Source organism: Rhinolophus sinicus, chromosome 17 (genome assembly GCF_057876585.1).
Source record: "Rhinolophus sinicus isolate RSI-liver-muscle chromosome 17, RSI-T2T, whole genome shotgun sequence".
Lineage (NCBI taxonomy): Eukaryota > Metazoa > Chordata > Mammalia > Chiroptera > Rhinolophidae > Rhinolophus > Rhinolophus sinicus.
The window spans coordinates 80,189,561-80,215,884 of record NC_142517.1 but is presented as its reverse complement, the minus strand read 5'-3'; the positions used below and the strand labels follow the sequence as shown (position 1 = coordinate 80,215,884).

General features: G+C 42.1%; 2 protein-coding genes across 9 annotated transcripts in view; one reads left to right on the top strand and one right to left on the bottom strand.

Moving 5' to 3' along the window:
• Positions 1 to 6,074, bottom strand: part of FILIP1L (filamin A interacting protein 1 like) — a 266,691-nt gene extending 260,617 nt beyond the window's left edge. Inside the window, exon 1 of the mRNA XM_019756494.3 lies at positions 5,582 to 6,074. The gene's annotated coding sequence lies outside the window, so the exon portion shown is untranslated. The remainder of the gene's footprint in view (positions 1 to 5,581) is intronic.
• The window catches only part of CMSS1 (cms1 ribosomal small subunit homolog), a 334,075-nt gene that overhangs the window by 266,876 nt on the left and 40,875 nt on the right, over positions 1 to 26,324 (top strand). The window contains exon 1 of one of the 8 annotated variants that reach the window (XM_019756502.3): positions 14,837 to 14,952. The exons of the other annotated variants lie outside the window; for them this stretch is intronic. Coding sequence (XP_019612061.3) covers positions 14,934 to 14,952 — 19 coding nt within the window. The 5' untranslated portion in view covers positions 14,837 to 14,933. Of the gene's footprint in view, positions 1 to 14,836; positions 14,953 to 26,324 lie in introns of those variants that run through there. 8 annotated transcript variants of the gene reach the window in all.

Here is a 26,324-nt window from a genome sequence, read left to right as displayed (position 1 = left end):
AAACAAATGAACAAATGTGTGCCCCTTCCAGACATGGCCAAGGTCATCTTTTGTGATACTCCCCCCATAGTGAGCACAGGCTGTGGTAGTGGTGGCAGCGGGAGTGACTCTTGTTTTTGACAGACACCATGCATGCCATAATGTCTACTGACTACTAGAATCAGCTGATTTCCCCTTGTAATTGTTTATTTGCCAGACGCCAGCAGCCTTGGGCCAGTTTCTCAACACAACATTTGGAAGGTAGCTACTTGAAGTTTTTTTGCATCGTTTTTGCCCCATGACTGTTTTCATTAGACAATGCAGTTTTGACAGTCATCATTGCACCAGAGTAGTTAGAGGGTTGAATTTCTGTAGGTTGATCCTTTTTAACTATTCCTAGAAAAACAGGTATCTTTCTCTGCCACTAACTAGTTCTGAGACTTTGGGAAAACTTTGGCAGGCTTCAGTTCTTCATTGTAAAATGAGGGGAGTTGACTATACCAGTTATTTTTCAAGGATGCTTTTTCCCTTGTTTATTTCAGTGCCCTAAAATTTCTTTATTTTTATTTTTTCCCACTGAAAATCTATGTCAGAGCTGCAGTCCATCAACATGAAAGCAGAATGTGCTGTGGAAAGCTTTCAATGTAGAGCCACACAGTTGGTGATTTTTAACATCTATTTTGCATTTATTTTCTTAATTTATGATTTACATGCAGTACAATTCACTCTTTATAATGCAAAATTCTGCAAATGTTGATCACTAATACAGTCATGTATCTACCATTACAGTCAGGACCTAGAACAGTTCCATCACCCCAAATACTCCCTCTCACCCCTTTTTAGTCCACCCCTAAACCGTACAGACATAACTTTTAAACTAAGAATGGATAACTCTGGTTCAGATGCATGAGTGTGTGGTGGACCATTAGAGACATGGTTTCAACAGACATGGAAGATCTATATAAATTTTGGAGGAATTTGCGAATACGTAATTGAAAACATTTTTAAAGGGATTTTTGTTCTATACAGACTTTCCTTTCCTTTGAACTCTGTGTACCTTCAGGGAGTGGGATGAGTCTTAGAGGATATCTTTCTCTAATTGTCAAAGTTCAAGAGGTAAATCACGGTTTGATATTGTCAGATAATCCTAAATGCCCCTAATGTGCTCTGGTATCCTTGTCAGGAATATTCCAAGCATAATAAATACAATATAGTTACATTAATGGACCTTAGCACAACTAGTTACATTTTTTTCTAACTCTAGCCAAATGGTTTTACTTATTCTTTCATATTTTTAACTAAAAGTTGCCAAACAAAAATTACGATGGAAAAGGTCAGTGATTTTTGTTTTTAATTCAGGTCCTAAAAACTTTTCATTTTATTTAAGAAACAAGTCTCCATCTCAATAACAAACCCTCCCACCGCCACCAATATAGTTATTTTTGCATTGGCTCAGGTGATATACAATAGTAAGTTTTGAAATTCTGGACTACACACTGCACCTGCTTAGGATCTAAAACTGACATGGAAAACACAGGCTTACCCCACATGCTCCCTGATCAAATGCAAAGGTCCTTAAAATAGCTTCATGTGAAGATGTTCAGAGCAGCTGAAAACCAAGATGCTGGTGTCCCTAGTCATAACCTGGCAGTTTAACACCCTGGCTCAGAGGCAGCTGCCTCTTGTCTCCTTGTCGCAAGGCCAGGAGCAGCAGCTCCAGGAGAAGCCCAGGTGCAGCCTCTGCTTTATCCACCTTGCTATCCTCCCCTGAATTCCGCTCTCCTACACAAGGGCTTGTCCCTAGACTCATCATGAAGATCTACAATATTCATTCCAAGCCACCAAGATAAGAGAAAAGTAGCTAAAAGCCTTGCAACAATTACAGCAGACTTTAAATAGGTACAGAATAAATTCCAGGAAAAATGTAAGAAAGACATGAGGACTTGTGTATTTGATTGGTCATAGCTAGTCTGGCACCGACGATACTAGCTATGTCTGGCATCCCACACACTGTGGCCCTCAGTAGCTTAGTTACCAGCAGACCAGTGTACTCTCAGAATGCACCAAAAAGACCTTCTTCATTCACTTAAAACTGTCCTGTTCCACTCTGCCTATCTCGATATTGCTCTCAGTTACCCAGGCTTACCATGTATCCATGTAGATCATTTTTTCCTGTGATGTTGTCTTTTACACACGATAAATTGTTTTTCTCCAGGGCCCACTTGTGATTCCACCAGAAGCAGGATCTGGACTGGATAGGCAATTGGTCTGATCTGATGAAACCGTGTGTTATGTTTCCAGGCTGGTGGTACTAAGCAGCGGTTTAAAATTCCACGTTCATTCACATGTAGATGAATACACTAATATACTGTACTGCTCCTATCCTGAAGAGGAAGGAAAAGGCAGTAGCTCATGTTTCTTTTAGCAACTAAACTGATTTTCGAGGGCCAGAGGAAAGAACTGAGGGGTGAGTACATAGAAGGGGAATGAGGCAGGAAGAGGACGGGGTGTGGGGAAGGCCTTAACCTCTCCCTAGAGGCATAGTCTCCCCCTTGGCTACACCCACCTTCTAACAGTAGGTCGGGGCTGGAGTACTCATGTTGCATGTTTCCTAGTCTTTCATTTGAGAAATTACTTAATGAGACTGCGTTAGAGAGAAAATGAGCTGGGCTAGTCCCTTAAACGTCTAAAACCTAGCGTTTCCACTTGCTAAACAGGGAGTAACACCCACCTCTCCTATCCCGCAGGGTCACCCGAAGGTCAAGTGAGTGGCTGATGCTGGAATTCTATAAACAATGTAAAACACTTCATAGGTATAAAGTGACATCATTGTTGTGATGAATGCCATCATAAAAAGCCTCCTCAACCAACAGAGTATGGCCACTCTTTTCAGATGTAGCCTCCAGTCAGACAGATTAGACAGAAACACCTTGAACTTCCATCACATTTGAACCCCAGATAGCTATGAGACTATAGTACATATTTTGTCCTAGTGTCTTCCTTGGGATCTTCCTGTATGACCCAATTCTGAAAGAGCAACCTATCAGTGTGTGAGCTTTTTGTCTAATATCTGCAGTTTAGAACAGCCAGAAACGTCCACATCCCTCAAAGAAGGCTCAGGTAGTTGCACTAGCATGTATATGCCAAGCTGATGATTTGACTATTTGATCTCTGGAATTGTCTCCATAGCTTGCAGACACTAAATAACCTTTATAAAGTAGGAACAATATTTTTGTTTCTGGTTCTTAACTTGTATCTTAATCAGAAATGAGGGAGAAAATACTTCCCATGGCAAACAACATGAGCAATATACAGGTTCAGACCACTAGTTGTCGGCCCCTCTGTGAAAGTTCCTACACTCGGGGTATGTGGAAAACATTTGCCTCATTCACGTCTATATCCCTAGAACCCAGCACGTAGGAAGCACTCTGAAGTATTTGCTGAATGCATGAACAAATGAGCAAGCAAATGAAGCCCTTTGTTATATAAGTATCTCCCCTAATTATAATGAAACAAAAAAAAAAAACCTATTTGTGCTCAGCATAAATGGTTATTAAATGCTAGTGGTCAGAAGTTCTATCCTAAAACAAATAAAAGCAATTAACATTTTTTTCTTTAAATGTTTTTTAATGCAACATGTTGGAGAAGCAAAGCATGTATTTCAGTGGTAATGAAAATTTTCCTTTAAGTTAAGACAAAGAATAATATGGACTCTATTCTGAAGAAAAGAATACAGGGCCCTCTACTTTTATTACTGTTTTCCTATCCTTGGACCTGCCCAACTCTTGGCAAGTTGCAATGTCAGTCTTTTGCAATAGTGTTCTATCAAACACACCATCATATTCAAGCCACAATAAAGTAGTTCCATCTCCAGTGACAATGCCACTACCTAAGACCAATCCTTAGCTAATAAATTCTTTACTTCAATCACAGTTTAAGCAAAAAATACAATTAATTACACATGAACTTTAATGGAAACTAAACTCTTTTTTGAAAATTGCACTTCTTTGTTTATAATCAATTCTTTCCTTTGTCCCAGAATCTTTGCAGAGTGTTTTTGCATTGGTTATGATAAGAACCCAAACACACTTTGCTTTGGAAAATTGCGTGAAAAATTCTCATCAGAGTAGACGTGTCTCAGTTGCCCTACATATTTGTTTTAAAGAAGTGGATATAGCCCATGAATATCATTACTGCCTTTAGAAATTTGCAGTAGCAAACAGCTCTTAAAATACTTATGCTGATTTTTCATTAATACAATGGGAGTTTCATAACAGTGTCAACTGGTAACTGTAGAGATATACTTACTGGGAATATTTGCTTTTTAGGGGTAGAAGATTGATGCAAGCACACCTCAGAGAGATTGCAGGTTCAGTTCCAGACACTGCAATAAATTGAGTATCACACTAAAGCAAATTGTAATCTCTTTGCTGGTGGAGTTTTTAAAAAAACACATCTGTGAAGTGCAATAAAGCAAAACACCATAAAATGAGTATGCCTATATATTGGAAAGTGTCATCATTGGAAAAGCATTTTTACTTGCAGCTAGAGAAACATTGCCATAATTTGAAAGAGTTCTCTCCAGTAGTACAATACGCCATGCCCTCCTTTATACAAACGGAATGCACTCGTGGAATATGGTGAGTGTAGTAAAGCAATATATGTATTGCACCTCTTATAATCCCTCCTGAGACTTGCGCAGATATTGGGGGGAAAAAAGATATGTGATCATCTGCCATTAGGAAGAGAAATAGGAATCATTGAGTATGTCAAGCTTTTAGCTGACATATTCCTATTCTCTGTTGAATGGATCTCCTATATTCAAAATTATGCAGTCACCGTAAACATTGACTAATATTCCCGTTGAGCAAGTACAGTGAGCAGAACTTTCTCTGGTATCATTTGGCAGCAGTCCAGCACCATTTCCTATTGACACTGAGATGTGATGTGCAGTGGATATCTAATCATGTTATTTGAGGTGATAGGTAATTCCCAAGACCTTCCAAAACCCTGCTCAAAAATCTGCTTCTGTTCTCTGGCTCCCATTCATCAAATCTTAGCATCAAAGAAATATGAACAAAATAAAGAAAAAAGAATGCAATCTACTTCCCAATTTAAGATGCTAGTTTCTTCTGTCTTCCCATGAAAAGAGAATTCCTTCTCTCCCTTCTAGCCTATCCAGTATAATTTTCCATTCTCATCACATTGTGATGGTTTTGAAATTATGTATTGATCATTCACATCAGCTTACAAAATTAAGCTCTTAACAAGGACAGTCATTTTGTACAAACCATTTTTTAAATTTTTGACCATTTGCCTTACCCTTAAGAGAACAACAATTTAAATTTTAATTTTGGTTTTCTTTCATGCCTATCAATTCAGCAAACCTTACCTACTGTCAGGACAGTTCCTCTGTTTTGCAAACAGCTCTTACTCATATTAGCTTAAATTCATCATCATCATCATAAACTCCCCCCCCCACCGCCCCATGCATAATATCCAGGAGCTCCTGCTCCTGGAGAGCAGTGTGGGCAATTCCCGGAGGCTGGATAACACACTAACATCCCCAAAGCTTCTCATCAGCAGCCGTAGGGACACTTACCTTACCGTGCAGGCACCTTTGCTTGATCACGCCCGGTAGCACTCTCTCATCCCCACCAAAATCCAACAGTGGAATCCAGGGACCAACACCAATGTTTTCTTCTTTTCTTTTTGGACACTCTCTCAGTTTTTGTTCTGTGAGCTTCAAAGCCACAGAGAGTCTGCAACCAGGGGCCACTGACAGTTCTCCAAAGGAGAGGCAGTGGGGAGCCCAATACCGAAGGGGCCCAAACACTAAATACAACCCGCTTCACTCTCGGGGCAGCGTCCTTCATGCTCTGAAGACAGGCAGCCTGTCAGAATCGTTCACCCTGAGCTTGCCAGTCTCCACAGAAGAAAGGGCCTAACTGGACTGGCTGCCGGATGAGGCGACCCAAAAGCCAGGAGCCATCTGCCCGGAGCAGACAAGTAGAGGCAAGTATAGGCTCTGCGAGCGTGTGTGTGTGTGTCTGTCTGTCTGTGCCCAGCAGCTGCTCTGCAGAGTAGAAGACACCACTCTGGCAGGCAGCTCTGCAACACCCTCTTGGGTAACTGCAGATTCACGTGCACATCTTGGCTGAGAAAAGAAACCTCCCAGGCAAAACCTGGGTCCCCTTCTCTGCCCCGTCACTGCCCCAAATACACTGAGAACCACAAAAAGCAGTGCCAGCATCAAAGGAACAGATGCCCAGATGGACGTTACATTGCACCTCACTCATTTTGTACCCTACAACCATGAACCTATGCAAGCCTTGTTTGAGGTTTAAGTAGCAAGGGCATGACCTCTTCTTTGACAGTCAGAACCCAAGGCACTGGCGAGATTCGCTATTATTAACGCTGTGTTGAACTTTCACTTGAATGCCTGCCTGTTCCCTTCAGTGTCACATGAGACATGAGTACAGAGCACTGAGGACACTTTAGAGCAACATCCAAATGTGTGGTGGTGTTTATCATTATTATTCAGGTTTTTTTGTTTTGTGTTCTTCGGTGTGAAGAGAAATCTCGTACCTTAGATTGCTAAAATTTGAAGACCCTAATATTCTCTAAGTGGTACCACTTGTTCCATTTGGAGCGACAGGGGCAGGAAGAAGGAGCATGTTCATTTCTTCAGCAAGTCTGGATTGCGTCACCCGTTGGTATCATGTCCTGTATCAGACAAAGCCACCACCAGCCAGGTGCGCAGTCTGTGCATTATCTTTTTTAATCTTCACAGCATCCCTTTAAATTAGTCCTATAGTGGTGATGACATAAGAAAACCAAAGCTCAGAATAATTAAGTAATTTCCCCGAGCCTCATGGTTGATAAGTATCAAACTGGGAATTCAGAATGGGATCTGAATCGTGCCATAACCTACGCTCTTTATTTTTAACCCTTACCATTGAAATAATTTCAAAGTTACAACAAAGATACAAGAATAACAAAGAGTTCCCATGTACTTTTCACTCAGGTTCTCCAATTTTTAACATTTTACCAGTTTTGCTTCCTCCCTTTCCTCCTTCCCTTCCCCTCCCCTCTTCTCTTAATCTCCCCCTTCCCCTACCTCCTTGTGTTTGTATATGTGTGTATATATTTTTATGAATCAATTTATACACTTATACGTTAGTATTCTAAAAGATAAGTGTGGTCGTAACTACAGCATAACAAATTCAGTAAATTAACATTGATAACAATATTACTTTCTAATCCATAGTTCCCGTTAAACTTTTCACCAAATGTCTCAATAATACCTTTTACAGGGGAAAAAATAGTTTTTTTCCCTTTGGTCCAGGATTATATGTTACATTTAGTTGTCATGGCTGTCCTTTAATCTTAAACAGTTCTACGGTCTTTCCTTGTCTTTTGTGACTTGACATTTTTGAAGAGTACATTTTGTAAAATGTTCTTCAGTGTAGCTTTGTGTGATGTTTCCTCATAACAAGACAGTCTGTGCATTTTAGGGGCAGGAATACTATAGAAGCAGTGCTATCTTCTCCTTAGTTCATCCTATCAGGAGACATACATGGAGTTGGTCTGTACCAGCCCTGCTCGGTCAGGTGGCATCTGCCAGACTTCTCCACTGTAAAGTTACAGTCTTCCCCTTTGCAATTAATAAATACTTTGTGGGAAGATACTTTGAGATCATGTAAATATATTGCTCTTAAATAAACTTTCTACTATAAGGAAGAGCTTTCCTTTCTCCCCTGTTTATTTTTGTATTTATTTATATCAATGTGCACTTATGGATTCCTGTTTTAATCAGTGAGTTATAATCCATTGATATTATTTTCATGCCTAAATGATCTCAGATTTGGCCAGTGGAGCGCCTTCAAGCTGTTCTTTTGACAAGTCCTCATCATTTTCTGAGTACTTTCTTACTTTCTGGCACGAGAAAATATTCCATGTGCATCTTATATTTTCTCTACCCAGCCCTGGAATTAGCCACTTCTTCAAGGAGACCTGAATGGGTTATGGAAAATAGCATATGGAAACCAAGATCTGGGCATTGAGGGTGCTCACTGAGCTACAATATGCCCATTGCTAGTAGGCTCTCAAAACCAGAGGAACTAGGAAATACACACACACACGCCACACATACACACACACAACACACAGACACACACACACACACCACACACCCGACACCATACACACATACACACACACCACACAGACACATACACACACACACCGCACACCCGACACACACCTCATGCCACACCCACCACACACACACCACAGACACACACACACCACACACACACCACACACAGACACACACACCACACACACACCACAAGACACGTAAACACCGCACACACCACACACACACACACCACACACATACCACACACAAACCACACACACAACACCACACACACCACACACACACACACACACCACAAGACACATAAACACCGCACACACCACACACACACACCACACACACACACACCACAAACACACCACACACACACACCACACACACAACACCACACACACCACACACACACACACACACACACACACACACACACAGCCATATCTATTGCTCCATCTGTATTCAACACCATGAAAGCATATTCCAGTTTCAATCTAATACCATAGGAGCATTCTAGCTTTTACCTTTTCCATGTTTGTAACTCCTTTCCCCAGCAGTGGTTTCTGTTATCCTCAAACTATTTACTTCTTTGCTCATTGCCCCTGTGTGTAACCAGTCTTCCCACCCTGCCAGCTACTTTCTCAGTCCTTACAGTCTTTTCAGCCCCATCAGCCCTAATCCCTCAAAGAAAGGGAACAGATTCGCTAAAGGTTCATATTCCCACCTACTCATGGGCAACCAAGCAACCAAGTAAAGAAGGGAAATACCAGGAAAAAATATTCCTAATCTTTTAATGGTCATTTTTTCATTGACTCAGAGCTGTAGTTTCCTCGTCTGTAAAGGTATTGCACTGAAAAAGATCCTATCTTAGTGCTGTTTGAGCATTAACATTCTGTGAATCTGTCGATTGATGACTTGGAAATGATCCAGGAAAACCTAACCCTGTGTTTTTTGCTTGACTCTTACTAACAGTTATTACTGCAGATGTCTGGAAGGTGTTGAAAGAGACATGTAGTACGAGTTCTCAAAAATTGAAGTTTAAACTACTTTGTCCTTTGTTTGTTGGTTTGTTTCAGTGAATTGTAAAAATTGTAAAACGAAACATGGGGTCCTTGTAGCAGAGCTGGATCACTGGACATCAGAGACAGTTCTCCCCGGGCACACCTCACATTTTCTGGACCCAAATTCCAGATCCCATATTTCCCACTGTCCTCTCCCCACCCTGGGTGGATTGTGTTCCTCTGTGATACTCCCAAGGCACCCAGAGCTTAATTGCATCTCACCCTGAATCTCACAGCAATGGCAGTTGCCAGCGTACTTGTCTCTCTCCCACACTAAACTGGGAGTTCCTGGAGCGCAGACTGCACCCTCTAACATTGCAGCCCAGCCCCTAGCACACACCAGGGCACAATACCTGTATATTGACCGGAAGAAGCATCACTGACCACTTTGACCAATGGGCTAAGGAAAGAAGCAACCCTAGAGTAAAGTGATTTTGGAACAGCATCTCAGTGAGCTAGAAGGTAAAGAAAGAAGAAAAGCACACATTTGAGATCAGCCACTTTTACATTCCAGGGTTTTAAACTTTTTTCCTAACAGACATTTCACCACTAGCAAAATTGACAAATTTAAATTTCATGTATTATCTTCTTCATGTTCCCTAAGGACGGACTTAATGCCCTATACATAAAAATGAAAGGTCTGGCTAATCCACAAAATAGAAAAATATCTCCAAGTAAACAACTCTGTTTAGGAAAACCTGGTATAAGGAGGGGTGCCTATCTCTTCCTTTGAAACCCACCTGTAAACAATGTTTTGGAATTATACATATTTTAAGGTTTCATATTTTTCTAAAGTGAAAATGATGCTAACAATTTAACTTTAAAGGAGAGGGGGAGAGAGCGAGGTGGGAGGAGGGAGAGACATGGAAAAAAAGCATATTGTTGACCTCAGAATCTTGTTGCGAATAATTTGTACTCTTCAGTTTCCAGGGGCTATTTCTTCATATACAAGAATGCCAAAATACCAGGTGACAGCTGTTTAAGCTCTGAGACATCCCTCAAGTGTCCTATTTTGATGTCATTATGTAATGCTTTTCTCGTGGCATAGCTATCATCACTCAATAGCCTTGTTGATATCTATCACTGCACAGCTCTCTTCACTTTTGACTCCATATTATTTTCCCAAGTGGGCACTGGTTCTCTGAAAACTAGAGAAAAAAGAGAAGGAATAATTCTAGCAATGTCTCAAATTGGACCTGTGTTTTCTCCTGGGCTAGAAAGTTTCTTTGTGAACAGGAAAATATATGAGTTAGAAACCTTTACCCCTCCCAGCCCTTCTCCTCTTTAAAAATGTTTGTTCATGCTGGTCTTCCTGTCCTTTGTAATTGCACATCTTATAAAGAAATGTTGTATCAGCAGAGAAGTTGTTTAATTTTTCAGCTCAAATCTTGCCTCAGTAGCTGTTGTCTCTGGTAGGCTCCAGGACAGGTGCACACGTCTGTAAGCACACAATTTTCAATTCACGTCAGCAGATACAGAGGGTGCCAAAGAAATGTATACACTTCTTAAGAAAGGAAAAAAAATATTAAAATTGTAATACTCAACGTGTGCTGATAACAAAAGATGAATACAAGTCACATTTGACTTCTGTAATTACGAGAGGTGCTCAAAGTGGTTACCATCAGCGTCCAGACATTTCTGATTACGGCGAACTACTGCTTGAACAGCATTGACCAAAGTGTCCACTTGTACACATTTTTGGCACCCCCATTATTTTCTGAGTGCCCCAAATATGCCGCCCACTACATGAGGTCTTGGTGCTGTACAGATAAAATAGCATGTGGCTCCATCTCTGTTTGTCAAACACTCGGTTCGGTAGGAGGGACACACATCAAAATTCTAATTTTAATGGGCTGCACATGATAACGTAGGGCTAACCGTAGTTCTGTCTGAGTCTACCCAAGGTGGAGGTCAGGGAAGCTGCACGGGGTGGGGGTGGGGTGGAAATACTGGAACTGGACACCTTGGGGGAGGAGGAGGAGGTTTCTGCCAGGGGATGGGTAAGCAGTTGGACGTTCTCAGCAGAGGACACGATGTAAGCACATGGCAGGAGGGCACATGATGGGTCAGCAGTGGCAAGCTACCCCCAGGCCTGGAAGCCAGGAGTATGGTGTTCAGCGTGGTACTAGGTAAAGTGGAATCTTTATTTGAGCCCAGAACATTAAACACCGTAGATGCTTTGATGCTAGATGTTCTAACTGCTCCACAGACGTGGGAACCACCGGAGGCATTTTAGCAGCAAATTATAGTCAGGGAGGTGTAGTGGGAAACCCACAGGATTTGGACCCAGAAGGCTTTGTATGGGAGACTGGAATGTTTCACCTGGAAAGAACCTCAGGGCCCATCTAGTTTTATCCTCTTACCTTACTCATGAAAACTGTGTGACCTGGCTTTACATTTCACACTGCTGGGTGCCCTGTGCTTGACAGAAAGCCTTGGAGAAGCCTCTATGTCACAGCTTCCCCAGAATAATCTCTGGGTTTGAGCAAAGCTATCCTATCCCTGTGCCCTGAGGGGGCCACTCGTGTCACCTCTGTGCACTTTTACTGATGCAGGATGCTGGCCCTCAGAGGCCAGCTATGGGGTGGGGGTGAGGAACAGGGGCTGCTCCAGCATGGGGACCAGTCGCATACATTACAAGTGGAGTATTTCAACACTGCAGGGAGAGTCTGGGCAGCTGACTGCCGCATGAGTCCAGGTGAGCTGCCTGAGTTGTGGCCTGATCCCAAGCAGCCCCTAGGGAATGGGGAGCAGGTGACATGGAAAGACAAGCATTATGCAAGGACGCTGAACTCCATCCAAGTAAACTAGGTGCCGAGCAACTATAGTCCTAGCAGAGAAATTAAATACCCTGAGGAAACGAAGGAGAAAGATTGATCCTAAAGGCTGACCAAATCAGTAGGTGATTGGGGAAAGGCTGCTCTGGGCCCTGCGGAGAGCATCCCGAGGCAGGAAAACACACCTAGGCCTTCCTTTGTGGTGTGGCCGGGCTCCTGGTAGCCGGCCAGACTGGTCCTCACTGACCAAAGAACCAGACAGACACAATCTAAAGACTCAAGATCTTGCCTTGTAGCCACTGGGCAGGCTCGGGGAGGCAGGGACTGGCAGCCAGAGCACTTGTGAGCTTCCAGACAGCGCCATGCTCGTCATCCTGTGCCAGCGCCAAATGGCAGGGTGACCAAGGGTGTCTGCTCAGACCAGTTTCACAGCAGCTTCCCAGGAATACATTGTGCTGTCTTCATTCTTAAGTGTTTTGGCACTTGACTGGAAGGTTCTTTTGTATTTTTGTTAAGTTGAGGAACACCATGCTACATACATAAGAGCAACTCTGCTTTCAACCACAAATATTTTTAAATGAGAAAGGGCTAGTCCCCCTATTCAAAATGCATTGTGTGCCAAACCTGGTGTTTTTAAGCAATCATTTTGAAAGTTTCTAATTATAGCCATACGTTAGTCTCCATTCTCTCAGCTCTCCAGTTCAGTCAGGGTGGTCCTGGTTAAAATGAATACATGACAAAAATCTCTTAACAGAAATCCAAGATGTACAGTAGTACAATAGTTTTTATAGTGGTAAAAGCATAAAATAAAATAACAAGATGGCCCTCTTCTGTTATTGTTTTAATTTACTATTTGTAGTTTTATTCACTTCACCATCCGTGGAGCAATCACTTACTGCATGTCCGCTGTGCCCACACGCTGTCCTGCACACTAGGGATACAGCATTTCAAAAGCAGATGTTATTCGTTCCTGCCATCCTGGCATTGTAAAGGCCCTGGTAAGGTTCAAATAAAAACAAGTGAACAAATGAGTCAGATAATTATAGTTTGTGGCAGTGCCATGATGTAGTGTAAGAGACGAGCAGGCAGAGCATGGGCGGGAAGTACCTGCTTCACATGTGCCACCTGATGTGATGGAGCGAGACCTGGAGGAACAGTCCCGCTAGGAGGACAATGAGCAGACGGGCTCTGGAGCAAGAAAGGAGTTGGCATGTGCTAGGAGCCCCGGGAGGTCAGGGGGGCCGGTGTGCGGTGGGGCAAGTAGGAGAACAGGGAGAGACTGAGGGGTAAGTAGAGGCCCACTCTTGGCAGCGCCTGTGGTTTGTGGTGGGGAACCTGGGTTTCAGTCTAAGTATAAAAGCAAACTGCCAGTGGAGTTTTCGTTTACATAATCCGATTTACATTTTCAAAAGCTCTGTCTGGCCCTCCTCCAGAGAATGGAAGGGGTCAACATGGTTACTGGGAGACCAAACCCAGGGCAAGGTACTGCCAAGTCGTGCTCTGGGGTCATCCTGAGGGTGGTGACCTGAGAATTCAGGGACTCTAGGCCTCCCGTCATTAATTTTTCTTCACATGGCTTTTCCTCTAATTGCCCAAACTAGTTCTCTCTTTTGCTGGTGGATAATAGAAGAAGCCAGAAGCATTGTCTTTGCGGTGAGCCATTCAGATCAAGGCCTGGCCCTGACACTGTTTGTTACAGGAATCCTACATGTCATTTTCACTTGCAAGTTGGTTATCCTCCTGCCAACTTCCCGCTGTTCTTCAGCTTTGCTCCTGGTATACAGAACATATGCAGTAAATGTTTAATTGATTTGACTTGGATTCCCCGTGGTGTGAGTAGAGAGGGAGACTTAGAAAGGCTGATGGGATTCTCTTTACTTCCTCTCTGGAGATGGTATGTGTCAGTGGGTAAACCAAGGCTTAAAGAGTTAGTATTTTCATTCTATGGTGGATGTAGTTCAGGGGTGAGTAAAATGACTCTGCTGGAATAAAAGGTGCTACGTACATGCAAAAAGTTTTTAAAGAGCATCTGGTGAGAGTTTAATGTGGCTGAAAACATCCCTGTTTTTTTCATGTTTCAATTACAGGAATATGGCTAAAGTATGCTTTGGAGATTTTCCAAAATAAAAACACTTGAGGTGAGAGAAATTTCAGCCCCAACAATAACTTGAAAATTGGAAGTTGGAATAGCAACTGTTTTTTCAACTGTCTTAACTCTGTCACCAACACTATGATGATTTGATTACATGTGACAAGTCTGGTTTCTGGCCATTAAACTGCACACTTCAGCTATAGGCATCAGTCTTTCCCTTCTTTTCTTTCTCCATGTGTCAATTTGGGGACAGAAATGGGAGCGATGGGAGAAAGCAAGACGTTGGGGAGCCTTCCCGTTGGCCCTCAGGTCACAGCTGGTGACCTGACCTTCTCAGCAGCCTCATGTGACTTGGGACCTGCAGCAAACCAGTCATAGGGTTGATCTCTTTCTATCCTCACAGCCCTCACCGTCCCTCTTGTTACTCGGGTGCCAGTAGCTTGCTTGACCGTCAAGGACATCCCAGAAGGGGAACTAATCCCCAAGTGGCAAAGGGCCACCTGGGAGCCCTGTGGGAAGGGAGGGGACAGCCCTCCTCAGTGAAGTCATGGGCAGAGCGCTCTTGGTGCACTGCCTGGCACTCAGCGTGTGGTGACAGCGACTGCCGCTGCCATTAGTTTTATTATTAATGACAGTGGTGTATATATTGATGAGGTGTAGATGAGTCTCACGTTGTCAGATACCAGCGTTCAGATGCCCTGTTCCTCACGCCCACCAACACCTCAGGCACTGCCTATACCCCCTGGGAAGGAAGGGCTGTTGTCCTCATGTATTCCTGGTATTTTAGAGTCATTGCTGTTCATGGTCGTCTCGTTCTTCCAACATCTCCATCTGGAAATTGACATTCCTTCTCATTGCCACTCTGAATGTCCTTAGTGGAGGGAGGTAAGTCTTCCGGAAGTTCCAAGGCGCTTGCCTATGGCATTCTAGCCACCCGTTAGTGCCCTTTCTTTTTCCTCTTTCCCACACAAAGCGTGGTTTGGTTTTGTTACCGTTTTACCTTGGAGCTTCTTTTGCACTTTGCTAAAGAGCTGTGGGATCTCAGGTGCCTCATTTTGCTGGAAAAGAAGGAGCATGATCCATCTGATCTCTCACTTAGAGAGGCAGGAAACAATCATTTCAGTGAGGGGCCTGGGAGACGTGTCTATTTGTAAAAGAAAAAGGTTGCTATTTCTCTGGCTGGCTACTTCCTTCCATCTGCCTCCAAGCCCACCCTCGGAAGTCATGGCTGGGCATCGCTCTTGGTGAAATAAATATCGTAATGGGTCAAGTAATTAGCAGGCAGAATTATGTTTGGGCTGTAACCTGACTCTAATCGCTGACCTCAGAGAATAAATTTCATATGACATAGCACCTTAGCTGCATGCTGGCTTAGGAGTTTCCATCCGTGGCTCCCTTTCAGCCAGATTGCTTTTTCTATTTCTGGGCTTGTCGTGTCGATGAGTCAGATGGCCCCAGACTCTTCCTGTGGATGAAAAGAGCATTCCTGACTTGGATGTATTTTCTGCATGTATAAATTATAAAAAGGAAAAACTCGGTGTCCGTTCCTTGGCATAGAAGTAAGGGAAACTGGAGGGTTATAGGAGGAAAGCATGAAATAGCCAATGTAAATAAAGCCTGGCCCTGGAGCCCGAACAGCAAGATGTACAACATAGAAAATGGCACTCAGGAGTAATGCTTTTCTGTATTAAAAACAGTGATCATAAGGAACGTCAGATGTAAAAAGTCCTGTTAATGTTTGGTACCATGTCCTATCATGAAGTTAAAATAAGTTACAAGATCAGATACAACGTCTCTGTGAAGCACATGGGTGGGTGGGGTTTTTGTCTCTTCCCCTTCAGCATGTGTGGCAACAGCCACCGGGCCCACCTCCCTGGGTCCTGAAATTGTTTCAACAGCTAATGAGTTCACTGGGGTGTTACCTGCTTTGATTTCCGTGCGTGGAATTTGCTGTGGGAGTTTGGAGAGATAGTGAACTTTTCATCTTCATCATAACATGACATGCTGGGTTCTTTTGTATACTGAGAAAACAGTGTGAAAACCGGAGTCACCTTTTAAGATTTAATTCAAAGCTGTTAAATTATCAAAGGTAGTTGCTGTGCATTACGACTTATGTTGTAATTATGAAGAACCTAAAATCACTGTAGTTCTTCTCCTGAGGAATTGATTGTTTTGTTATTGTGGTTTTAGCCTGTGGCTTCTCAATAGTGACAAAGTTTCCTTTTTTCACATTGGCTTAGAATCAAATGTATGCCCCATCAATAGCAAATAAATATAGAAGGCATCGTGACATCTTTATTGTAAGTCTTGGATGGATTTCAGGTCTAATTCTTATATTCTTTCATATTTGCCCCCACTTTTAATTTATACTATCTTTTTATTTATTTTCGTAACCTTGTAAGCTACTTTAAATCCTTACTAGAATAAGATGGCCCTAATATATTTAACTAATAGCTAAATATTTTTTAAAAACCAAAAGAAGTTGGGCAGAGAGGGAAGGAACTAAGGGAACAAAGCAGGCAAACTATGCAAGTTTTGTCAGCGACTTAACCGCCCTAAGCCTCAGTTTCCTCATCTGTTTAATGCTGACCTCCAACATTTTTGTGGGCTCAAAATTTTTTAGATAATGAATGTGAATACATTTTATAAATCGTGAGCTCTCTGCAGCTTTGTTGTGCTTATTTTAAAGGCGTTATTCATTAAGGGAAATCTCCAACGGCGAGCCCGTGACCTAGTCTTAATCTCTGCCCCGTAGAAGGAGCTGCCCAAGGAGGTGTCTGTTCTGAGAGAAGGGCCCGGCTCTTCCGAGAGCCTCCGTGCCCCCTCCCCCAGCAGAGAACCATAGTCCTTAGAACATAACAGAAGCAGTGTCCTCTCTCCAAGACGGCTCTGAAAGCTCCAATCCTGAGGGAGTGTAACACCTGAGCCAGTCCAGGGGCCAGAAAATCTACATTATCACCAAGACCTGGAAGGTAGCTGGTCGGCAAATCCTGTTTACCTCAGTGCCTCAACACCCCCTGGGATGGTTGGTGAGGACATCTGCGCAAAATTCGCACATCCAGCCCCTCCACTCCATAAATGTTGTCATTTAAATTGGGGGACCCCAAGAGTACCCTAGCTCCCACTTAGAAACCTATTGAACTCATCTCCTTGCTGTCCCCATCCCGAAATTAGAACGTATTTGTGGAATGGGAGGCGTGGAAACAGCCTTTGGTGATCACCGCTTAGCCACTCTTACTAATGATCTTTTAAAAAATAGTTCTGCTCTCAAATGAATTGAGGCAGAAAAAGAAAGACTGAGAACTACAGCCCAAAAGATCCATTCTTGTCAGAGAGCAGTTATCTCCTTAAAGCAGATTCTGGTCAGGTCTCCGCTTCCCTTAGGCCCATGAGTAGGCCCAGCGTCCTCGGCACGGTAGGTAGGAGGCAGCACAGCCCTGAGGGTGAGGGGAAGGCCCAGGCCATCTCTGTGGGGACGCTGGCCCTGCTGCGTAGCGGCCGGGGGACCTGGGCAAGGCCCTGCACTTCCCAAGCCCTGGTTCTCAACCATGAGGTGCTTGTGAGGATTGAATTAAACAGCCCATGTGAAGTGGGGAGCACTGGGGAAGGGGACGGATGGTCTTTACAATCTGGACCCCCCCCACCCCCCCGTTACAGCTTCATTTCCCTGCACCCATGTGTGAGCCACACTCGGAAGGACCTCCCCCAGCCCTCTCACATCTGTGACTGTGCACATGTTGTTCTGGAATGTTCTTCCTTTCCTGCTCTGTGCACTGGACTCCTACTCTTTCAACATCCAGGTGAGAGTCACTTCTTTGCAAATGCCTTCCGTGACTCACACCAACAGAGCCTTCCTTCCTCGTCCCCCAACTGCTGCGTACTCTGCACAGTGCATTTTAATTGTTTGTCACAAGATTCCCTTTTGGTTATTGTGTTTATTTCATAAGAAACCAAAAGAAATTTCAATTTATCTTTGAAAGAAAATGGTAATGTAATGGGACAGAGGTTGTCAGTGTTTTTTACAACATTAAACACCGTAAGAAATTCTATGTGTGAAAGACAAGCCAAGACAATTAAATGTGTATTTTTATTGAGACATGATTCATATTTATTGAGGTATTGGATCTTAACAGTACTGTTCCATCAGTTTTGACCATGACCTAGAGCATTTCAGTGCTACCTGAAAGTTCCCTGAGACCCCTTCCCCAGACCCTAACCCCCGACACACCCCACACTCAGGCAACCACTGCTCTGATTTCTGTCGTCCTGTTAATGCTGCCTCCTCTAGAAGTTCATATTAATGGAATCAGACAAGATGTACTTCGTTTTATCCTGCTTTTGCTATCAGCAATGCTTTTGAGACTCTTCCATATTGTTGCGTTTATCACCAGTCCATTCCTTTATTGCTCAGGAGTATTCCATTATATGAATGCACCATGGTTCGTTGACCTGCACTCCTGTTGATAGGCATCTATCACATTGTATTTTACATTTTAAATTATCATACAGTAAAATTAAGCTTTTTTTCTTTTGACATACAGGTCTGTGAATTTTAACACGTGTGTAGATTTCTGTGACCACTGCTACAATCAGTGCTATGCAGACTGTTTCATTGCTAGAAAACTCCCTGATGCTGTCCCTTTATAGTCCCTCCCCAAGTCCCCAACCGCTTCATATTTGTTCTCCATCACTGTAGCCTCATGTCTCATTTTAGTTGCTTATTCACATGTCTGTTGTTCGTACTTGTCAGCTTCTTCGAGTAAGGACCACATCTTATTTATCTTGCCTCCTCTGGGCTCAGCACAGTTCCTGGTACGTAGATGCTCATTAAATATTTCAAGGATGAATGAATTAATGTCCATATGGCCACATAATGAATCCTTCATAATTCTTAGGAGGGAAGGGGAAGTAGAAAGCTACAGGAAACTAACATTAACTTTATTCTTTTAAGAAAATCATGGGTCCTTTTTCACAGCAATAGTGATTTTATGATTTTAAGAAATTCTAAAGTATGCTATCTAGTAATTGCCACTTGAGAGAATATATTGAGTCACAGAAAACAAGTAACCTCCCCATAAAAGGAGTTTGGTAAATGTTTAATTATACTAAAAATATTACTGCTGGTTAAGTTCAAACATGGAAATTAATAGGAAAAAGTTTAACATGCTTCTTTGTCTATTACCTATTTCTAAGTATATTCTAGGAGTCTAAAATTATGCCCCAGAGTCTTTAATATGTTTTCCAGGTATTCTAAGCTCTAGAAGGAGCCTCTACACTATATTTAGAGAAACTCAATATTCACACTGTTACTTTTGAATTAGGTTTTGGTTTCCATATTTTCTCGTAAGTCAGTGTCATATTTATCAAAAAATTTATTTTAATAAATCCATTATTATTGCAAGTGCTACTTGGTTCTTGTAGTTAGGGCCTTCCCTGGAGCATATTCAGTTTCTTTCAGCTTCAACTTTACTTTTTTTTTTTTTATCCCTTCAGTGTTTATTGGTGTTTCCTTTCTTCATTAATCACAATGCTGAAATGCCTCTGTATATATATCCTTCTTATCCTCTTAATTTCACCCACCAGGACATTATCTGTTACAAAGTGAGCCCTTTGTCAACTCCATGTCACGTTTCTTTAAGCAAACAAATTTTCTCCATATGCTTAGCGTATACCCCTGAGCCCTGTAGCCTATTTCCCCTTTTAAAAAAGAAATGGGGAAACAGCTGTTTCTCAGTTCCTATAAAGTGTGTCCTGTTTTATAGATCACGCTGGACAGCTCAGTTTTGATGTCTGCAATATTACTTGGGCCTTGAAATTGTGAATTTCCTGGACCTGAATTTCCCTCTCACATTTGGGAAAGAAAGATTAATTCCACTCGATGTTTCAGTGTGTTACACAGACCATGAGGTAGTTTGTTTTGGTAGCTACTGAAGGGCTTACATGGAAGAAACGCCCTCTTCCTTGTAGCACAACAAAGTTTTTCATTGTTAAGACTGATACATGTGGGCATCTCAGCAAATGTTGATTGACTGTGTCTGCCAGGTTCTATGCTATATGCCGAGCCTACAAGGATAAAAGAATACCCGCTCTCAAATAGCTTACAGTCCAGTAGGGAGGACATATGCAGTGTGCTAATCTAAGCAAGAGATTGCTGAGCTGTAACAACTACCTGAAGGAGGAGTTGGCAAACTGCCCCATGGACTGGCTGCCTGTTTTGTATATAAAGTTTTATTATAACATAACCATGCCCACTCATTCACATATTTCCAAAGGATGCTTTCATCATTCAGTGTGTAGAGATCATATCGCCCACAAGCCTAGAATATTAACTAGTTGGTCCTCTAATAAAAAGTTTGCCAACTTCTGGCTTTGAAGGAACATCAAGAAAGTGTATGGACACCAAAGAATAGGGTAGTGGAGCCCTTGGAGGACGCCAGCATTTTAAGGGCTAGGTAAGAGAAGAAAGTGCGTGAAGTGAGGAGTTGAGAACCAAACCGTAGTGTGCCAGAAAACAAAGAAGGAGAGAGTAACAAAAAGTTGAGGGTCGACGTTATTGTCAGATGTCCCAAAATTATAATAGTAGATCTCTTGTTATAGTGGGACCATCTTTTTATAGTAGTACCAAAGTTTTATGTTTCCTTTTACTTTTCTTTATTTTCTACAGTCTTTACAATTAGTATGTATTACCTTTATATCAGGGAAAAGGGTAAAAAACATTTTTAATGATGATCCCATCAAATGGGTAGTTGTAATATTGAGAAGTCAAGTCACGTTTTAGCCTCTCTTATTTATGTACCCTTTTAGACTGTTATGTCTCAGCTTTATCTCAATCATGTAAGACCCGAGCTGTGGTCCTTGAAGCTCATCCCAAATACAAGTCCTTCTCTGTATATTTCCCATGTAATTGGTAATTCATTGATAGGTGAATATCTTTAAGCCTAGTTGACTAGTTTCCTAGTAGGGAACTTTAAGGATGATATAATATAGTACCTTGTCCTAAGCCACAGAAAAAGGCAGTTATGATCTGGCTTTTTCCATTGAAAAGCTGGGTAAGAAAGTTAAGTATTCTGAAGCAGGGCATGTGAACATTCCACCCACGTTTAACAGTTCACAAGATGTACATTAAGGGCATACATTCAGTAATCTAATAGGTAGTTGAAGCCTCTGAGAAGGCTATAAGGCCGTCTTAACAGAAACAGTGTGCTTTTCCATTATAACATTATTTCTCTTCCTTGGGATCACACTCTAGAGCAAGGGCGAATGGGTAACTGCCGCCTCGTAGGCTTTTTCCTTATGAAATTTCTGTTCGGAGGCCATGAGGTAACTCACATACCCATATAACGGGCCTTGTTCACCTATATATATATTTTTAATTGTCTCTGTACTTCAGCCTCACTCTGGAAATTCTGACTTGTCCAGGGTATACAGCATTCTTAATAGAAATTGACCTGAACCAGAAGAGAATCATAAATCACAGCAGTATGACTTCATCAATCCACAAATTGGAAAACCATGGCAAAAAGTAAGTGATTTGCCCAAGATCACAAAAGTTGGAACTAGAATCTAAGCCTTCTAGGACCCCCTTCATCATTCCTCTACACTTGCCCTTCCCCAAATGTGTATACAGAGTACTATTCTGGGAGCTGTTAACAGTGGTGCTGCACAGAGCAGAGGTCAGGGATCAAATAAGCTTGAGGATGACCTCATTTCCATTCCTACACTTGGGGAGTACTAATGCATATTAATATATTAAAGATCCCTGCAGTAAGACAGATGTTAAACCAGATGGGATATGGGAATGACAGGCATAAGCCAGGACTAGCCTAGGCAAGCCAGGGTATACTTTCTCCCCATCTAAAAGATAGGATAAGGTGGGATGTGGGCCAGAGCACTAATACGTGTCTGGGCTAATTGGTGGGTTGGTTTGTGTGTGTTAGAGGAGGGGAGCTGCTCAGCACAAGCACTAGCTTCTGCCCCAGTCAGATGCGTGTTATTCAAATATAAGAACACACGTTATGCTAAACTGGGCTCAACCAAAGTTCCATGGATTCCAATCCCCTGCTTAAAGACCAGTGCCACCAGAGAGCTACTGAGTTTGCTTTTTCCAAGTTAGAGGGGCATTGCATAGCAGTTAAGAGCAGACTCTGAGTCGAGACCACCTAGATCCAAATCCTGGTGCTCACTCTTATTAACCTTGGGCAAGTGCCTCGGTTTCCACCTCTGTAAGACAGAGATTACAATAATAGTACTCCTCTTTATAGCAAGTGTGTGCTCATCCAATAAACACAACAATTCTATCAAGACCCAAAATGCCACTGCCAGCATTCATGGCTCTATTCACCGAACTCCAGCTGCCAAGGTTGACCATACACGTTAAATTGAAATTACTCATAGTTTGAAAACTGCCCCCAAATATGCTAGCCCCCCATCCAAAGAGGATACATTCTAAGACCTGCAGTGGATGCCTGACACCTCAGATAGTACTGAACCCTATATGTACTGTTTTTTCCTGTAAAAGAAGCACTTTACGGTTTCTCTTTGGCATCCAAATTGCCAGCATCACTATTTTTGTGCTTTGGGGCCATAATTAAATAAAATCAGGTTTACTTGAACACAAGCACCAATACCAAGACAGTGGGTCTGATAACCATGATGGGTATTAAGTGACTAATGGGTGGGTAGAGTCTACAGTGTGGATACACTGGACGAAGGGACGATACACATACCAGCCAGGACAGAGCAAGATTTCATCAGCTACTCAGAATGGTGCACAATTTAAAACTGATGAATTGTTTCTTTCTGGAATTTTCCATTTAATATTTTCGGACCACAGCTGACCCCCATGTAACTGAAACCACGGAGACTGAAATCATGGATGGGGGAAGGACTACTGTATGTAAATGTTCCAACATTTAAAATAAATTAGAAAAGAAGCAAGTTAGAGCTCTAACACTCAAGAGTAAAACTGAGGTTGTCCAAACCTACTTAACTAATTTTCTTCCTTAAGCCAAAAATAAAATCGGATGAAAGAAAAAAAACACCTTATTGTGGACAGACAGCAAGCAGGTAGCTGTTCTGCCTTCAGAGCTGTCGTCTGACAGCTGCGGGATCTCCACAGCAGTTTCATAACTTCAAGATAAGACAGGTCCTGTAGCTCCCTGATATTTGGCATGAAGGGCCTTCCATGGCCACTGTCACACGAAAGGTCAGACTCCTGTGGCCCTGGGCATTTGCCCTGGTGTGGGCTGCTGGTGCCTGAGGCTGCTGGTCTCGTGCAGTTTTAAATTAGTAGAGAAAGCATTACCAACCCCGAGCAGTCAAAATTTGAAAAATAACCTTCAAGATTTAGTTCTGCTGACACAAATCTTGTAACATGTAAGCTCCGCACCGAAAGGAGGTGAAACGTTTTTCTTCCGTCATGTATTTTTGAGATGATCTTATTGGTCTGAGTGCTTTACCTTCTTTCAGAGTTTCAGGAACTATAAAGCAACTCCAGTTCTGAGCTTTGCCATCTTCTTCCAAATTTTCTCACTTCCAAGTTTTCTGTGGGAACTGGCAGCATATTTTTGGAGCAAAGTGTGGGTCCACTGCTAGGGACATCTTCAGCTATGAAAACAGGAGTACTATTGGAAGGTAGACCCGGCTGTAGCAGTTGCCACTAGAAATGGCAAAGTTAAAGGGGAGCAGAGGTCCCCCCTCACTCCCCATTCCAATTCAGAATGGTGACAAAATGTCTGATAGAAGCAACTCACAGGAACGTACACATTCAGAAGCATTTGTTTTGTCAAATCTTTTGGAGAGAGGGAGAAGACATCTTCAGGAGCCTGAGAGATGGAAAAGGTAGATCATGCCCAGTTTCTTGCCAAGTGTGGGAGTGCAGAAGCCAAAAGATAAAGGTGGTAGCTAGGAACAACAACAAACCAGAAAGGTATGCGCCATGCCAGTGGGAAGCCCGATGAACCACCACACGCCTGTGGAAGGCGTGGAGTGTCCGCACACCTCAGTCTGGGACTGCGTGGCCAGAAAAGGCCAGGAGATTGAGTACTGAACCTGCCCAAGCTTCTCTGAGCAGTGCCCTCAAAGCAACCAGAGGCCCTGGATTGGGCACTGCAGGCTTGGCCTTGGGTTTTCTGCTTCTTCTGCCACCTATCACTGAGTTCTTCACTTGCTCACTAGATCTGGTCTCCTTTTCTCCACATCTTCATTTCTCACTGAAAATTGCGACTACTGGCTAGGTTATAGCCCTAAGACAGCCTTATTTCTACTTTTGGAAGGTCTTTACAGAGCAGGTGAAACTTGAGTTGAATTTTAGAAGACAGGGTAAGATTGTGATAGGAGAGCAGAGATGACAAGGAGAAAGGGAGAGGTGGCATTCTGAATAGTTAGAGCAAATGAGATACACTTAGAAACAGTACAGTTATTTCTGGTGTGGCCTAATTGATAATAAGCCCTTATTGTTTGGTCATGGCATAGCTGTAGTAATTATTTTGAAAAGTGTGCAGAAGCAAGACAGGACGAAGCATGACGATAGTCAGTAGAAGTGCAGTCAGAATTGAGAGCTGCTTCTTTCATTGCTGTGCCTCTCACGGCAAGTTCCTCCCCTCTGCGCCTCTCGCCTCTTCTCCCCGCTCTACCCTCCCCTGCCCTGTGTTCATCAGTTTTGCTGGCTTGGCTTCAGAACCTTCACTGAGTTCATACTTCACAGGGTCCTGTTCTTTGGATGTGGGAATTGTGTTCTTTCTCAATGATGCTGCCGGGAGTCCCTTAATGAGCTGGGAACGTGGTTCTCTAAGAGTCGTTTCCCAGCCCTCCCTTTCCTGGCCAAATAAAACATTCTGGCTCCTAGGGATGAGTAATTTCAGCAAAATATTTTAGACTGTTGCAGTACAGCTCTGTCTCCAGCGTTAGTGTTCAGTGTACACTTAGATTTCTCAGAGAACAGCGACCACCTCTAGAAATGTAGAACACCCCACCCCCAATAAGTGAAATTGAACTAAATTACACATGAAGGATTTTGAAAAACTGGGTCACAACATGATGATAAAAAGAACAATTCAACCAACAGGAAGTTGTAACAATTCTAAGCTCGCATGCACCTAATATACTTATGAGATGTAGAAATAAAAATGGGTAGGTTTACTAGAAAACATGGATAAATTCTAAATAAGTGTAGGAGGTGTTACTATACATGTCAGTAATCGATAGATAAAACATAAAAAATCGTAAACATAACAGATTTGAAAACCATAATTAAGTTAACCTATGATCATACTCATATATTAGAGAACTCTGCACCTAGCAATTAGAAACTATACATTCCATTCAGAAAAACTTGGAAACATTTTTAAAAATTGATTATATTCTAGGTTAGGAGTTGGCAGACTTTGGCCCATTGACCAAATCCAGCCAGGGTGTGTTTCTATAAATAAAGTTTAGCAGAACATAGCCACGCCCCTTCATTTGCATATTGTCTAGGGCTGCTTTTGCACAGCAGAGTTGAGTAGTTACTGACAGTCCTAACTGCTCTGCAAACCCTACATCTATTTACTATATAGACCTTTACCTAAAATGTTTGCTGATCCCTGTGCTAGAAAATAAAGCAAGTCTTAACAAATATGAAAGAATTGGTATGCAGGATGACCATTTTTCTAATCACAATACAAACAAGAGAACTTTAAAAGGTCTATTTGGAAATTTAAAAAAACACTTCTAAATAACTAACTCATCTGTCAAAGCAAAATCATTATGGAAACTTTAAAAATATTTAGAATTAAATGATAGTGAAAATGCTATAGTATCAAAACTACAGTATTAAAAGGTAGGGTCTTCAGCTTGAGTTATATTTAGAGGGAATGTATATATAGCTTTAATGCTTATAACATCAGAAAAAGGAAAATTTAGTAGGCTAAATATCCAACTACAAAAATTAGAAAATCGATAGAATGAACCTAAAGAAAGTAAAGAACAGTAATTAGTGTAATAGAAATCAAATACACAAAGTATGTATAAATGCAGAACCTGGGGGTTTTTTTATTTAAAAGAAAATCCTGTCCAAGCTTAAGCAAGAAAAAAGATACAAATAAAAAAGAAATGACAGAAAAGAAAAAGGGGACATAGCTACATATAATGATCAACTCTCACCTATGAATTTGAAAAGTTCAAAGAAGATAGCCAATTATGTAGAAAAATATCACTTACAAAAACTGAATTAAAAATTAATAGAAAAACCTGAATAAATCATATTACCATAAGAAATT